General features: G+C 38.5%; 1 protein-coding gene across 1 annotated transcript in view; it reads left to right on the forward strand.

Annotated features, from left to right (window-relative positions):
* The window catches only part of ctnna2 (catenin (cadherin-associated protein), alpha 2), a 514,927-nt gene that overhangs the window by 459,755 nt on the left and 37,463 nt on the right, over positions 1-17,709 (forward strand). Inside the window, exon 13 of the mRNA XM_041786313.1 lies at positions 14,128-14,279. Coding sequence (XP_041642247.1) covers positions 14,128-14,279 — 152 coding nt within the window. The remainder of the gene's footprint in view (positions 1-14,127; positions 14,280-17,709) is intronic.

Consider the following 17,709-nt stretch of genomic DNA (forward strand, 5'->3'; position numbering starts at 1 on the left):
TCCTTTTGTCGCCTTCCCAAATCTCTTTCTAGTAAATGCTAACATGCCTTTAAAAAGTGCTCCAGTATGAAAAGTGCACAAGAAGAAACATGGATTAAAAAAAAAAGAATTAATTACTGAATAACTCAGCAACAAAGAATGAAATCAGACCACGTCTGTCTTTTTACACTAGCCACTCTTCACCACACTGTTTTTTCTCCGTTCTTGCCTGTCCATACCTCCCCCTGTTCCTTTCCCTTCCATTAGAGCCCATTTAGTGGAGCACCATATCTATTGTTTCGCTCGTTACTTTCATCGGCCTGGATAATTGAGAGAGACAATCAGCTTGCTCTCCTCCCTGCTAGTTGCTAAGTCACAAACAGCATTAGGTGAGACACGTGTGTTCACACGGCCACCTACCAGAGTCCCACCTCAGACATAATGGCCTATATACAACCCTAGCTTTATACAGTCATAAGCACATTCTCATCTCATTGCATAATACATCACACTTGATTGGATAATTAATTGATAGAGTACAGCAGCAATATCTTGTCAACACTTAAGGTCAATTTTATATGACCATAATCCTGTTACACATGAAGATTTTATAATAATACTGTTGTTTTATTAATCCCCTTGGCATATGGAGCCTGTTCATATAGTCAGCAGGAGCCCAGAAGCATCATGTCAGCATTACTGTAAGCAGCAAATGTCAATCTGTTGATGTTGCTGCATAACATTGATCACCCCCGGTTGTGTTTTTGCTTTTCTTAGTAGTCCACACCATAAAATCTAGATCTAAAATCTTGCAATGAAAAAGCTCTTGTTGGATTCTTAATATATAAGAGAAATCACTTGAAAGTTGACAGATCAGATCTTGGATATAAATTGCTTCAATGATTAAATACTACAAATAAGCAGCAGGAAAAACAACTTAGACTTTAAAAGATAAGATAGAGTTGATTTTAGGGCTGAAATGACTCCTTGAATTATCCGAGTGATTTCGATTAAAAAAATTCCTTGAGGCAAATCATCTGCCCTCAAGGCTTCGCTTAAATCAGTCATGTATTCACATACGTCCACCCTGTAAGCTTGGACATCATGCCATGAGTTTCGCTGTTACTGTAACGTAATATGCATGATGTGAGGCGTGAAGATCAAGAGGGAAGAGAAGTTGATGCATTGATGTTGACAAGCACGCGTCCTGCGTTTTTACGCTGCCACTGCCTTTGGCTCCGTGGCAGATATGGCACTATGCCTGCATCGATGAACCTACGCAGATCTCCGAGTTTACATGCTGCCTGCATGACTCGCTGGTGTAAGACAGCACTCAGTTTGTGTCTGAGGACTCCAGAGGATTTCATAAACTTCTCTGATTGACCCGACGGTTTCACAGAAGACAATCAGGCTTCACGATTCAAGTCTTGCTTTGCTGCTATTGCCACAGACAGTGACTGAGAGAGAGACTAAATAGGTTAAAGTTCATCATCATACAGTCAGGATTCAACAGGTCACAGAAGCAGCCTTATCTCTTAAAATGTGTTGTCCAGGTCTGTGGATGGTCTTAAAAGGTCAGATTTTTACGGTGGATGAACTCACAAACAAAAATGTGCAAAAATTATAAGTGAACACCCTTTGAAGAATAGACCATATTCCTGTAATCTAAAGGTTCACCTTTCAGACATCATCAGACCCCTGTGTGAATGATGGAACTTTATTCTTGCTATAATGTGAAATATTAGAATTATGCATAAAGTAGAGGATATTTAAATGATTAACTGTCCCTTTACTTTAATGGCAAATTGGAAAATAAAAATAAACTACAATGAATGAAGTAAAGTATTGGCACCAGACATTTCCTGGGAGAGGATCCCTTAAACCCCAAATATGCCATAATCTTACGTAATGATTTAACTTCCTTTCTTTTTAACTTTAAGAAATGTAACTAGTCTTCAGAACTTCATTGCACTTTGAAAAATATATATATTTTTAGAGAACCTGTTAATACTGTTAATTGTCTAGTACTATTTCTCTTGAAAAAAGCAAAAGTGACTGATTAAAAAAAAGCAATATTTCTTATCCGAGTTCTTGATTAATCATCAGAAGAATCGATTGAGTACTCGACTACAAAAAGAATCTATTACTGCAGCCCTAGTTGATTTACTGAGAAATTTATTTTACTACTTTATTTTACTGTCATCAGACATTCAGTGCACACATCTACATGGATTTTTTTCATGGAATAAGAAAATAGTAAAGAAAAAGCTCACTCCTCAAGATGGGAATAATAGCAAAGGTGAAACGTAGCTAACAGCAGTCAATATGGATTATTTCAACCACCTACACATGAAGCTGCTTCACTGGGCTCTGGAAGCTGTTAAAACTGCACCGTTGGCTACATTATCACATTAATGTAAAGAAAGCATGCCTATTTGGCCTCCTCTTTAGCTGGAAGAAAACATGGAAGCTTCAACATAACCCAAGATAAAAAAAGAAATACCTCACAGTGCCAAAGATTCATACAGTAAAGCAAAGCTAATTCTGCTGCCATGGACTGCCTGAACAGCCTTTACCCATGCTATATTTTCCTGTCAAAAAATGTTATAGGAAAGGTAATTTGCTGTTTAAGTTGGCAAACTCAAGGGTGACTTTCACATTTTTTTCAAAACCTAATTTCCAAAAATCAGGAAATGTCTAAATCTACATAAAAACATAATACAGCAATTTGCAAATCATTTTCAACCTATAGTCAATTGAATACAGCACAACGATAAGATATTTAATGTTCAAACCAAAAAGCATTTTTGTTTTTTGGAATTATTGAAATATTCTAAACTTGATTCCTGGAATACGTCCAAAAAGCTGGGACAGGAGCACAGTTACCACTGTGTTTCAGATTCAGAGAACTTTATACATCCCAAATGGCAATTCAATTTTTGCAGTCTACCCAGATCATTCATACATTTACAAAGAGGAAATTTCAGAGACACTAATAGATAAATTGTTAGTACATAGATGCTCATTGACATGTTGACCCCCTCATGTGGATCCTTTAATTCAATATTAGTTCAGTATCAGGCATACAAAGCTTTTCACAAACCACAATGGTGTTACCGTTCCTCTGAGTGATGAAAAGACACACTCCCCCTCGGCTCTTCCCAGTGATCTCTGGGGACTGGTCCAGCTGAAATGGGCAACCAGACCCACTTTTTAACAGGTCCTTGTCCCGGTCTGTTTCTCTGAGCCAAGTCTCAGTGAATGTTAATAAACAGGGTTTTTTTTGTTTGTTTGTTTTTTTTTTATTTCCTGTTTGGATTTAGCCCATACATCCAGCTTGTCTACCTTCTTTCTGATTGGCTGGATGTTGGAGAGCAGGACCACAGGCACCAGAGGAAGCTGACATAAGCCTCCCATACATCCTCTTCTATGCCAGGTGGTCTGGTGAGATGCTGCCTTTTCAGTCGGTACAATGAGAAAAGCTCAGCTGGAATCCCGCCGGAACATCTCCTTCAGAGGAGCTCCTCAGAGAAAGTAACAATTTTTGGCTGAGAATGATGCTGCAGGTAGAGCTGCTTCAGGTCATACATTGTGAAGCACCCCAGAAGTGAAGGTAGTTCGTTACATCATTCCTCCTCTTATCAACACTGTTAGTAACCTTGCAAATCACATGGATTCACTGGTTTCCGTGTTTCTCACTGGCAAATCCATCTGGCAAAGCTCCAATCATCTACAAGGGGCAGTACTTTTAGCGCGGTGTCATGACATAAGCAAGTGGCAACAAGAGGCCGATGCAATTATGGTGGAAGAGATTAGTGTTGATGCTGCTAAAGCGCCAGTTTTATCAGAACTTGACATTTTTTCATTTAAAGAAGAACAAAGAACAGCAGTGAGTTGTTGTCTTTTCAAAACGCCAAAAGTCGATACTGACATGTCTACAGTCGCCATGGTTTGCGTTATGCAATCCTCTATGGAGTTTACTCCTTAGGTAGGGGCGCACCCAGGTAGCGGCTACGTTACGTGTTTTGTTGCTCTGATTGGCACGTAAAGATGAGACAGACAGAACGTTCATCCAGTCACCTTCTGAGTTTGTATTTCAAAGGCTCTGCCCTTCCCAAACGCTATCTATAAGACATTGACCAGATGGATGTGTTTGGCAGTAATACAGGTTACACTGTTAGTGTGTGGGGACAGAAGACACTCATTGTTGTAAGAATTAGAAGTGGAATTTGTTTCCATGCTTGCCTGCTGAACATCTTAAGTATCCCAACATGGTTTTCATGATGGGTGGTTTTCATGGTTTTCCCAAGTGGTTTTCATTGTCATATTTTGCTCCAAAGTGCACCACACATTTTTAATGAGAGCTCTGGACTGCATACCGGAAAGTTATGCAGTTGTAGCTTGTGCAGAATGTTGTTTGGCATTGTCTTGCTGAAATGAGCAGGGAAATCTCTGAAAAACCATCATCTAGATGGAAGCATTTGCCACAAATGCTGACTTTTGTACCTTGCCTTGATAACAATCTGTATGGTCCTTTTCCTCTTTAACCTTCGGGACTTGACAGCAAATATTTACAAAAACAATCTATTATGGGACTTGTTAAACCACCGCACACTTTCCACTTCTGGTCAATCCATCTCAGATGAGCTCAGGCTCAGAGAAGTGGGTGGTGCCTCTGGGAGTAGTTGATATGGCTTTGGCTTTGCATGGTGGAGTCTTAGCTTACATTTGTAGATGCACTGTGTTGACTGATAGTAGTGTTCTGAAGTGTTCCTGAGCTTTTATTTTCATATTTACTCAGGTGTTTGAAGGTCATGGTATTGTGTTTGTTTTCAGCCTTGTCCCTTAAGTGCAAAGGGTGTCTACAGATTCTCTGAATCTTTTGAGGATATAATGGACTGTCTATGTTGAAATCTGTACATTCCTTCAATCACACATTGAGGAATGTCTTAACAGTTGGACTGTTTGTCCATACAGTCATTCACATAGTGGAGAACCTTGCACCATTGTTGATAGTGAACAAATGGAGCATGTTGCAGGCATCATATTCAGAAAGCTGAGTTCAATTTCACTAGCTAAACCCAAGCCTGATTACTGCCAGACCTGTTGACTCAAAAAAACATCTCTTAGAGCCTGTCTGATAAAGTGAAGTAAGCTAAAAGATCTCAAAAGGCAACACATCATGCATCTAACAAAATTTAAGAACAGATGAGAAATGAAGTCACTGACAGTGTCAGTTTGGAAAGGTTTACATAGCCATTTCTACGGCTTTGGGACTTAAGCAAATCAGGGTGAGAGCTATTATCCACAATGAAGAAAACATGGAGCAGTCTTGAATCTTCCCAGGAGAGGGCAGCCTACCAAGTTACCCCAAGAGCGCATCAACGACTCATCCAGGAGGTCAAAATACAACCCAGAACATCTAAAAAACCCACAGTCCTCACTTGACTCTGTTAAGGGTAACTGACCAAAAAGAACACAAAGGCTCATCTCACATTTGCAAAAAAAAGAAAAAAAATCTTGATGATCCCCAAGACTTCAGGGAAAATATTCTGTGGACTGATGAGACAACAGTTGAACTTTCTGGAAGGTGCTTATCCTGTTACATCTGGTGTAAAACTAACACCATTTCATAAAAAGAACATCATACCAACAGTCAGACGTGGGTGGTAGTGTGAGGGTTCTGGGCTGCTGTGCTGCTCCAGGACCTGTGAGACTTGTGATAATTGAAGAAACCATGAAATATCGCAGAAAATCGCATAGGAGAATGTCTGACCATCAATTGGTGAGCTAAAGCACTCTTGGGTTATGCAGCAGGACGATTGCAGCAGGAATTGCTTTTTTTAATTTCCTTGGGTTATCTTTGTCTACTATAAAATTAATTTTATCTGAAACACTAAAGAGTGACAGTATGCAAGAAAAAAAAAACGTGGAAGGGAGCAAATAGTTTTTCCCAGCTCTGTAGTTTGTACAGACATATAGCTTAACCAAATGTAACTCTATGTACAACCTTTATGAGGTGACTTTTAAAACTGCAGGACTTTTTTGTGTAAGGAAACTCACTCTCTATGTGTTTGTTTGTTTTGATGCTGTTTTATATTTTGTGAAGGAAAAAAAATACAATAAATTGAAAGACCAGTATTAACTGGAATAAGCTTTCCACTGATTTCCAGGAAAATCAGAGTGGACTTCATTTCTATGAGTGTCCAGACAAAGAAAAAAAGCATTGGTGGCACACAAGTACAATAAATTAATCAACAAGGGTTGAGCTGTAGCTCTAAACTCAAGAGTTAGTGCATTTATGTACCTCTTCTTAGGCTTACAAGAAACTACAAGTGCCCTAAACAATACGTATATTACATTTATAGTTGTTCCATTGACAGCATTGGTTCTATAACAACATTTCATTTACATTTCAAAAATTTCTAGCTCAAACAGCTATATTTGGCTTAACCTTAATCTTTCCCTGCTGCTAAGAAAATGTCTTTACATGTTCAAGAAATTTTTAAAGAACCACATGGGTTGTCATTTCATTTGAGGGTCCTATTATCTTCTAGGAAAATTATGGTCTTTTAAAAAAATATTCAGAATCTGAAGGTTTTGTTTGGCACAGGTGGGCTTTAGGGACCTTCATTCTGAGAAAAGAGGAAAAAACAGGCTACTAATAGAGAAAGCATTCAACCTTAGACTGCTAATGTCATCATCAGGTGAAGCTAGTTGACACATGTTGTCATATTATGTGAATAAAAACAACTCAGCATATATCAACGGTAGTTTGGCATGGCACACTGGTGTACCTTGAGGCAAGTTTAGGTGTGTCATACGTTATTACTACAACTATACAACAACTTTAGGTACTGAAGCATGATTCAAAGAGACTATTTTATATGGATAGGATGTGCCTTGAGATTTTGGTTTCCTCTTAGGTGTGCCTTTGGACAAAAAAGGTTGAAAGTGCTGGTATATAAACTATACTGTATAAAGCAGCATCTGCAGCACTCTTTAGCCCTCTTAGCAGTTATAATTCACATTAAAATGAACACTTCCATTTTTTGTGAAATGATCTGGATTGCTTAGATGTTCAAGGCACCTGATACCACATGTCATGTCAGACTGTTTATTGTTTATTTTCTACTGACCAGCTTTTAACCATTTCCAACAGCCATACCTTGTTCAATTTGGAGTTAATTTCATGTCTGTCTTCTTCAATTTTGTTGATTTGTCTTTTGTCCATCTCTTAAGGTCTTTCAACCCCCCTTGACAAGGCTGCACTTGTTCTTTTACTTTTATTCTTTTACTTTTCTACAACAGACAATGAGCGACTGACATAGCATGATTAATTCTGTTTGTAGCGTAGTTCTTCTCATGACAGGGGTCTGTTGTGTATGATGCCCACTTAACTAATAGAAATTAAGCTAGGGCTATGAAGCGGCTTATAGGTAAGTCAGACTGGCTGCACAGCCTTAGGGGGAATGTCTGTTTTACGCTTTAGCACGGCCTTATTTCCTGTTGATTGTGAGCTAATTGAGATGTTAAGGTTGGAAACCTGCTGTTATGTTTCACCACCATTTCATTGTTCTATATTTCTCTTTGATGTAGTGCTGTTGTGTTTCCTGTTCCTGTTACCCTCTTTGCAGTGGTGGTTGGGCGTTTTTAGGGACTACAGTGCACATCTGATCTGGGCCATAAAGCACGTATTGATCCTTGTGAACTTTTGCCTCCCTCTCCCCTCAGCCCTCACAGGCCTGATGTCCATGGATTCTAACACACAGTCAAGGATAAATCTATAGCTGGGGGAAAGATGATTAAGTGTAGCTGAACAAAGGAAAAAGGATATAGGACCACACACTTTTTAGAGGGTACTGAGTCCAATTAACTAGACTCTACCAAAAAATCAATAGCTGTCACCAAGGATTTCACTAAGCGATTTGAGTGGGGATTTTAAAGGAATTCATTGATGTGGTCCCCCTTTTTTCCTCTTCTCTCTGTTGTGAATGTATTAAACAGTCTTCCTGTTCCTTTTGTGTGCATGTTTGTGATCTTTGCAACTGGCTTTTTGTGGTTTCACGGGGAGTCCTCCGATGTTTTACGCCTGCGGCCTCCTGTGCCATTCTCGCCCACTTGCCTGTTTTTCTGACAGCTGCCATATCAACACAGGACGCATATCACAACTACCTACACTTTGACCTCGTCTCAATTTGCCCGCTCCTCTTTTTCATACTGAGCGTGCTCAGATATATGGCCCCGCCTAATACGGGCTGCCAAGGTACACAACTCTTCAGTGTAAAGCTGAGCCATAGATTCCTGACAGACAGTCCACACATAGGCCCAGGATTGAAGTGTGTCCTTGAGAGGGAGAAAAATCAATAGCCTAATAGGAAAGTGGTTATGGCTTCTCTCGCTCTTTTTTTCCCCTCTCCCCCCTTCTTCCCTGAGACACTTTTCTGCCCACTAACTCCCTGTGTTTAAACTAATCTGCTCCTCAAAAAAGGGACAAATTTTTAAAGTCAATCATTAATGTGGTGCCTGGAGAGGGTAGATTAAAAAACTGATATATGGCCTCAGTCAGTGTGCCATTTAGAGAGGCAAGCTGGCGTTGCTCCTTGTTATTACATCGGGGCACAGTAAATGGGATTTAGCCAGGGTTTTGCAGTGAGTAATAACACACATGCTCACACTGCCACTCGCATGTCATGCCTGTAAATCAGTGGATCAAGTGCACTAAAAATGAATGCAGTGGGGACTGAGGGATAGAAGTAAAGACACTTTACAGCGCCAGCTTTTGAAACAGTCGCTCTGGGGAGCAAACTTTCTGACTTGCCCAACTTTAAGCAACTTCACACAAGTGCTGAGGCTAAAATCTTTGATGAGTTTTCTTTATAAGTGGCCTAATAAAGAAAAAGAAGAAGTTAATATATATTTAAGGAGAAATAGGACACTGAATTATTGCACCTTAATGCTTAAAATGGTGCTGAGCACGCTTGTTGAACCGGATGAGTCACTCTATGTATTTGTATCCATTGTTATGATGATAGGGGAGAAAATGGGTTTGAGCCAGAATGGCAAACAGATGGCAAACTCATAACTTGCAAGGATGGGAGGTGAGGTTTCTTAATCAGTGCGCAAATAGAGGTGGGAGTTACAGTAGGAGAGAGTGCTGATGAGGAAATTGCTTTGAGAGTAGCAGTGCAGTGTGAGGAGGTCGAAGAAACATTTTAACCAAGGTGAGAGCAAAGCAGAACACAGCAGTAAACAGGCTGAAACTAGACGAGCTATAGTCCTGGGGCCCTGTTGTACGCACGTTGCATAGTGTCTCAGCAAGCAGCGCAGGTTTCACTCATATTTTCCACCTGATGCTGTTCAGATTTTAACATCTAGCACTCACGCTGTTTAAATAGAAAATGAACTTGAGCTCCCATTAGCACCCAGGTTAATCTTAAAATGAGAAGTGGTCAAGCGCAAAGCTAGTACATTCCTATCTTAAGGATCCAAAAAATGAGTACACCTAAATAGCACACCAAGCAAGTTTCTGCTATTTTTGGTCCGCCTGTATTATTCATGCTAGAATGCCTGTAAAATCCCAACCCTTTCAAGCACAAATCTGTTTTTTAAGGGCAACTTGGAATACTATAGTATATGTGCTGCAAAGATGTCAGATGAATGTATCAAAAGTTATATGACCAGAAAAACTAAGTTAAAGAATAAAACGGAAATTTGATTTCATAGAACTTTATCATAATCGAACCCAGATCAACAATGAACAAGGCTTTTCCCATCTTTAGTTAGTTCCTACAGGCCTTGCCTATCAGGAGAATAAATTACATTCTAACAAACCTACAACAGAAACAATCACTATCATTTGTCTCCATAAAACCAATTCACAGTTAGCTCTCATTTGGTAATCAAGTGCCTAAAATTATCTTTAATCCCATTTTAGGAGCCTAAGCATCCTTTTTTCATTATTTGGGTCATAGAGGCCTACACTTTAAAACTGACTGATAAAGATTTGGTCTCTAGTTTTTATATTTGGCTGATCCTGATAAATCGAAATCACTAAGAAAACAACAGAAAAAGAAATTGGAGCATTGTGATTGGCTGACAGGCTAAACTGAAGTTGTTGCCTTTTTGCTTCTGGTGTCAAAATGGAGGACAGCTAGCAAGACTGCTAAGTTTTGTATAGCAAAATTTTAATATATAGTCACATTATGGATTTTAGATGTGGATTTGTAGTATCAAAGCCCTGAATAAACACTGCTCTTTGCTCTGGATTAAAAATGTTCAGGAGGGGGTATAAAAGCCAGAATTCATCCATACATTGTCAAAAAGGTATGCCTTTGATCAGAATTTACTCCTTAGAGATCTGTCTAACGGTTCCTGAGATATTGTAAACAACGCATGCGATACTGCTTGGGATCATTGGTGATCCGGCCAGGGTTCAGCATGTAAAAACCCTAGAAACCTGGTTTAAAGTCTGAAGAAAGTTTTCCTTGTGCATGCTCACTCCAATGTGTGATTTGTCTGATAAAGGCAGATACTCATGCACAAGAATGTACAGTACACATACTTTGATGCAACAAAAAGTTGGATTTGAATAAAACTTTTAAATAACTAAAAATAAATGAAGTTGTGCTTTTGCGCCTCATGTCGAAATGTTCAATGTGTCTCTTTGATTGTTTCTGATGTTTTGGGAATGCTTCAGTGAAATATTACTTAAATCCTCCAACAGCATATTTCATCATAAAAACTGAAATAGGGCCTGTAAATACCAGAGTGCTAGTGTGCCAGTGCACCTGTTTCTTTAGGGTATTAGAGATGATGCTCAGTTTGGCTTGAGTGATGTCATCAGGGCACATAATCTGTCCTCATTAAGCTTTGCATCTGTATTTATGCAAGTATTGCATGCCATAGATAGCAAAATAGACTGACACACCCCTATTCACTTCAGTCAATGAACTTTAGACGGCACGCTGTACACCAGCAAAATAGGTCCCTCAGATATGTAGCTGTTAGACGCTCCATAATGTTTACCTGGTAGACAAAAGCTCTAGCTGTTTGCTATAGTGCTAAACAGGAATGGCACATGAGGCTTTTTTCAGCTGTCAGTAGTCAGTAATGTTGTTTTAGACATTATGATTTTCTGTAGAGATGAGATATCTGCAAAGAAAAGTGATAATTCTCTGTGGTTTCAATGGTAGAAGTGGCCACTTTCTCATCAAGCAGTCAAGTGTTCCTTCCTGCCAATAAAGATTGGTCACAGCCAACCAGAAAAATAACATGTTATTGACAGTGTCTATACGTTGCAGTACAATATTGTAAAATTATGTAAATGTAATTGGATAATTATAAAGTATCTTTAAAAAAATAAAAGATCATTAAAATGAAGTAATTGAGTATTTTAAACATTTCTCAACATTTGTTCTGTCAAGGCACCCTTTGAAAATGTAAACATCTCAAGGCAGTCCATCAAAGTGTATTGATAAAGAAACAAAATTTTATATCCCTATGACTGTTGGGTTAGAGAGGGAGATTCATTTGATTATTAAATTAACAAAATCTATCTCTAAATCAGTGGATCTCAGCTGGTGGGTCAGGACCCAGTTTTTGAAAATTTTGGTCATAACTTGACATGTAACAGACTGGCTAGACCAACTGGGAACCACTGCTCTAAAGCTCTTTCTTCAAACAATTGAAATGCCTTAGGCCTGGGCAATATGGCCTAAAAATCTAATCCCCGATTTTCTTTAAGAAAAATCAATTTATGATTTTAAATGATTTTTTCTTATCCTTGTTTAAAAACACACACACATGACTATGACTATTTCACTCCATTCACTCCACATTCATACACTGATGGAAGAGGCTGCTATGGAGAATTGGCCATCAGTATTAGCTAATCCCATTTAAACACAGCCATACCCGTTTAGACGCCGCAGATGAGGTGATGGGAGCAAACTGGGGTTAAGTAACTTGCCCAATTCAACCCATAACCTTCTAGTTATTGGGCGACTGGCTGTACCTACTGAGCCACAGTTACCCCCTAGTTTTTCTAGCTACATTTGGGGATTGGGGAATTTGTTGTTATATTTGGGCCAAGAATACACAGGGTTTGTGTAGCCCATTAATGACACCACCGTGCTATAGAAGCAGTTTTCTGTCTTAGGTCTTCATTAAATTTGATAAGAGATAATCTATAGGGTTATTAAAGTCTGAACAATGGTTGGCTAATGATCATCACAATGAGGTTAAGAGGTCTCCTGCAGCAAACCACAAAAGAAAGTTTCAATATTTTAGGGCTAGAATTGCATGCAAAGATTCAGTGCTGCTTTTTGTCTCCAAGTGCTTGTGATTGAACCTCTTGTGATATACTGTCTAAATTAAGCTGTCTTCATCTCAAAATTAAGGTTTAAGCATAAAATCCGTTAAGTTTGTGATGTTTGGAGCTGGTTAAACACCTCACAGGGGCATGCCATCTCTGCTGTGAGGTTCTTAAGCATTCATTGTACTTCTATAACTTCTCGCTTTAACTGTGCTTAAGCCTAGGGGGTGAAAAAAATCCATTCCTACATGGTCACATTTAATTCCCTTCATCATTTTTCAACTGGAATGAGTGAAATTGCTCCTTACCATCAGCAACTTTGCTCATTAAGAGCTTGGAGAACATTTAAATATTTCTATTTAAAACGCCTTCCCAGCAATTCCCAAAAGCCTATTTTACGCTTCTCCAGTAAGTGGATTAAACTGAATTAAAAATGAAAAGAAAAAAGGGAGAGACTTTTTGTAAAGCCTTTTATGTTTGGTGAAATATAGCCTGTGTTTTATATCAGACAAATAAGTATACTGCAGATACACCTTTACCGCAAAGCTGGCTAATTGATTTAGTTTACTCTGCATGTAAGAGAGGTGGAAAAGTGTGGGGAATAATAATAAAATCACAATGCTGGTTTTAATGTAGAGGCTCATCAGCCAACTCCCATTCTTTATACGCCATAGCCTTTTAAAAATTCTTCTTAACTTTAGTCCTCATTGGATTTGATGTGCTTTATTGAATATTCTGTCCGTCTATACTCTGAAAAAAATCCCTCGCTTATGCAATATGTTTGGTTGTGGTTTCCAGAGCAGCCAAGAAATCTCTTATGATGTGTTTAAGAAACAGATGATTTACCTTTTTCTGTCTCTTTCTTTGTCTAAAATCATTCCTAATATAATCTCAATGTAAATTAATAGCAAATACCTGTCTAATAGTGGGGTTATAGCCATTGTTCTGTTTAAAAGCATATAATTAGATTATGCAGCCTATGATATATATGTATAGACTAACCTTTTCAGCTGGTGACAGCCTGTCCAGGTGAGTCTTAGCCTTTTAAATAATTTCTTTCTTAGCAGAGTCTGTCTACAAAAAGGCATTATTAAACTCTGCTTTCAATTATTTTACTGAACCTGAGATTACGTGGAAAGGTAGCCAGCTAAATATTCAAACTTCCATTCCTTATTCTTGAACACTGAATGTCTATTCACATTCAGCACAATTCATTTGAACACACAAAGAGCATAAAGCTCTTCCATCGAGCCTGGCCAATTGATACTGACAACAAAACCGACCATTTTTTATGGTCAATAGGGACTTTCTTTTTGTTGCATGGCTTTTGTGTGGCAAAAAAGACTTTGATGAATTTGTTTCCCTTCATCGGCATTGTGATTTGACAGGCTGAGCTTGCAACTTACCGTCCTTGTACAGTTACACTGCAGCACACACAGCAATCTTTCGGCAGGTTACACACATGCACAAACACCAGTGTGCACAAACACATCTGTGACAGGCAGGCCAATCTTCCTGTTGGGTAAGCCAAGGTGAAACAGCTAATTGGCGTGCAGTGTGCGAACAGCATATTGTCGCTTACTTGGAGACTTAGGGTGACATCTTGTCTCGCTCTTAAGTGTACAAGGGAGCAGAGACAGACACAAGCAGTGAACCTGCTACTGTTAAACTCCAAATGGAGAGGCTATTACCATTATCTTCTAGAGAAACTACAAATTATTAATTGTGCTTTCACTATGCCTATTTACTTGTCTAATCACCTAACTTTCACCTGTCCTTTGAGATTACAAACATCATCTGAGTCTTATGTGTTTGTTTTCTTCTCCCTGCAGTCATGCCCCGTTTTGCTGAGCAAGTGGAGGTTGCCATCGAGGCACTGAGTACAAACCCCCCACAGGCCTTTGAGGAGAATGAGTTCATCGATGCTTCCCGTTTGGTCTACGATGGAGTCCGTGACATCCGAAAAGCTGTCCTCATGATAAGGGTATGTCCTCTGCTCCGAAATGGGGCAACGCTCACTGAAATACTGAGCAAGGCTGAGACTGAATTGAAAGTTCTGAAAATGCTGACCAGAAGGAAGAGCAGTAAATTATGTTTCACTTCCTCCAGTATTTGAGACATTGGACTGGGTATTTTATGAACACAAGCATCTGAATAATGTATTTACTGCATTGGATTTTATGGTCAGCCATTCTAAGCATATTTGATGAAAATTTATGATGTGCTTTTTTCACTTCAGTTCATAAATTATGTTTTTGCCTCCTTATTAATAATTCAAGATGTCCCTCATTCAGTGGAATCAAAGCCTTTATTAGGGTAAAATAATTAAATCTCCTGATCTCCATCCTAGTGCGGATAAAATAATCACAGTCCTTGTATATATACTCATCTTTGTGCTATTTGCTTCAGCTGGTGAACATTTATCACCAGATTGTTTGAAGAAAGCAGTCCTAATAGAGAACAAAATTCAACAGAATTGCTTTTTGAGATGTTGCACCTGTCACACGAACATTTTACATCATGTCATCATCAAAAATGCTGCATAACAGCTCCTCTGCGTCATGCACCCACTCTGATGATACAGGATCTGCATTTTTCACCCGAACTGGCCCTTTCTCTCCTCACCATGTAATTCATTTATTCAACTTTATGCAAGCTGGAAGGTTTCCCAGTGCAACTCTGGAAAAAATCTAATTATGGAAAATAATTTGATGTTGGTAAATAATGTAAAACAGGCAGCTTTGAACTGCCCGGGACCAGCTGGCTTCATAATCCCATCCAAGTTCAATTACTTTCTGAGGAAACAACTTGGAAGATCCTTGCCTTCATTGCTGCTTAAATATATCATATAGATAGCAAATGTTGAGGCAATGTGTAATAGTTTTTTTGTGTGCTCATTTTTTTGTGCCTGTGTTATTTTTCTCCTACTTAAGCTGCGTAATGTCCCCTTTAGAAATTTTACAGCACTGATCTTATGAGCAGTCGGTGGATTAAGAAACCAATTCTCCACAGTGTTTAAAAATGGAGGCAGGTCTGGAGAGGAGAGGAAAGTTATAATGAAAGTTATCAAAAACAGTTTTGTCCTGGCTTTTATGTACCCACATATACACAGTCACACTCTCAGAGACTGCAGAGTGCTATGGAGTCAAAAGTACCAATAGAATGGAACATGTATGAAATTGAAGATAGGTTGGAGACCAACAACTTTAATATATCCAGTGTTTACACTCCTTTCCTTTCTGGACAATTGAGCAGGTACGACTGGCAGTTTAGAGCTGAGACAGGAAATGTGAAGATGCAGTTTTTACCATGCCTATAGAAAGTATTCACCCCTTGGATGTTTTACCCTTTTATTGATTTATTAAATCAATCGTGGTTGATACAGTGCTTAACAAATTTATTAGACCACCACCCAAAGTAAGGTTTATGCCACAGCCGCCCTAAATTAACAGCATTGGTAATTACCAAAATCATTTTTTATGTTTCTGCAATGGTTAATACACCAATATGTTGAAGCTCTTTAACCCATATGATATTTTTAATGCTAAAATATTATTATTATTGTTATTCATGAATTTTCAAATTTACTGATTTAAAAAAAGGAAAAAATAGTAAAGCACATTATTATTTCTTGATTAATATGTCAAATTATAGTTATTTACTTGCATTCCTGAACAGAAAAATTAGTTTTAGTGGTTGAATGTTATGCTTGATTAATTTTTGACTTCTCAGAGAAGCCCAGTGAGCCGGCTTAAATTTGGGTATAAAAAGGGGAATTCAGTTTGAAATTCCTCATTCCTGTTCAAAATGGTAAAACGTGGAGAGCTCACTGAAAATGAAAGAGTCCGCATTAAAGCACTTCATGATGCTGGATGGTCTCAAATATGACAGGTGGTCTAATAAATTTGTTAAGCACTGTATATTGTGGCTTTTGTGACAAAAGAACTACAAAAGAAATACCTTTAATGTCATAAGGAAAACAGATTCCTATAAAAGTTATGTCAAATAAATTAAGACATATGCAATGTAAAATAAGTGACTGCATAAATTTTCACCCCCTTCAAGTCAGAATTTAGTAGGTGCACCTTTGGCTGCAATCACAGCACTGAGTCTGTGTGGATACGGCCTTTTCAAGTCTAGCCACAAATTCTCTATTGGATTGAGTTCTGGGCTTTGACTCCACCCACCTTTTCATCTTTAAATCATTTCTGTGCAGCTTTCACCGTACGTTTCAGGTCATTGTGTTACTGGAAAATAAATCTTCTCCCAAGCTGTAGTTTTCTTGCAGGCTGAATAAAATTGTCCTTCAGGATTTTACCATATTTTGCTGCATTCATTTTACCCTCTACCTTTTCAAACCTTCCAGAGCCAGCTGCTGAGAAGCATCTGCACAGCATGATGCTGCCACCACCATGCTTCACAGTGGGGATGTGATTATGTGCAGTGTTTGGTGTCTGCCAACCGTAGCATTTTCATCTAGGCAGGTTTACACATGGGCCATATTCCTTCAATTTCTTGATGATAGAATTACGGAACTCCAGGAGATGTTCAGTGCCTTGGAAAATTTATACATCCATCCCAACTTAGATTTTTTAATAACCTTTTCTCAGAGTTGCCTGGAGTGTTCTTTTGTCATCATGGTGTAGTGGTAGCCAGGAACACTGATTAACCAGTGACTGGACCTTCCAGACACAGGTGTCTTTATACTTCAGTCACTTGAGACACATTGACTGCACTCAGGTGATCCCCATTAAACTACAGTAATTGTAAAACTACTAGCACCAATTTGGCTGGACCTCTGTTGAATTAGATCATCCATTTTTTTAGATTATATATTTTCATTTAATTTACATTACATTTTTTTGAGTAAAAATCCAAGAGGGTGAATACTTTTTATAGGCACTGGTTATATCCTTAAATATATAAAAGCTTAGCAGATACCACAGGTATGAACTATAGTTTATAATACCACAAAAATAACAGAAAGTTTGTCACAATAAGAATAATTAAATGTTGCAGGGATTGCAAGATAAGCAGCAGAAGAACCCTTAAATAAGAATACAATCTACCACATCACTGTTTGTTTTATACTTTGGCAGAGTCCTCTCTACCAGCCTGTTGAATGGTCACATTGGGTTTGCTAGCAATCAGAGTAATTAGACTTTATGCAGTTAGGCTACTTGTGAAAATACTAGACACATAAAACCAGTCTAACAGACTCTAATTGTGTGATGCAGCCCTAAATGCATCTTCAAATCAGGAAATTTAAAACTGAACACATTTTCAAAAAACTGAATCATTCAAGAACCAATTAAACCAAGCTGTACTCTAAAGAAGATGTCCTCACACTGAGTTAAATAGAGCATGAGAATTTCAATTGTTTTGGTCAAAACATACTCTTTACTAACTGTGCG

The sequence above is a fragment of the Cheilinus undulatus genome, linkage group 4, assembly GCF_018320785.1.
Source record: "Cheilinus undulatus linkage group 4, ASM1832078v1, whole genome shotgun sequence".
NCBI lineage: Eukaryota > Metazoa > Chordata > Actinopteri > Labriformes > Labridae > Cheilinus > Cheilinus undulatus.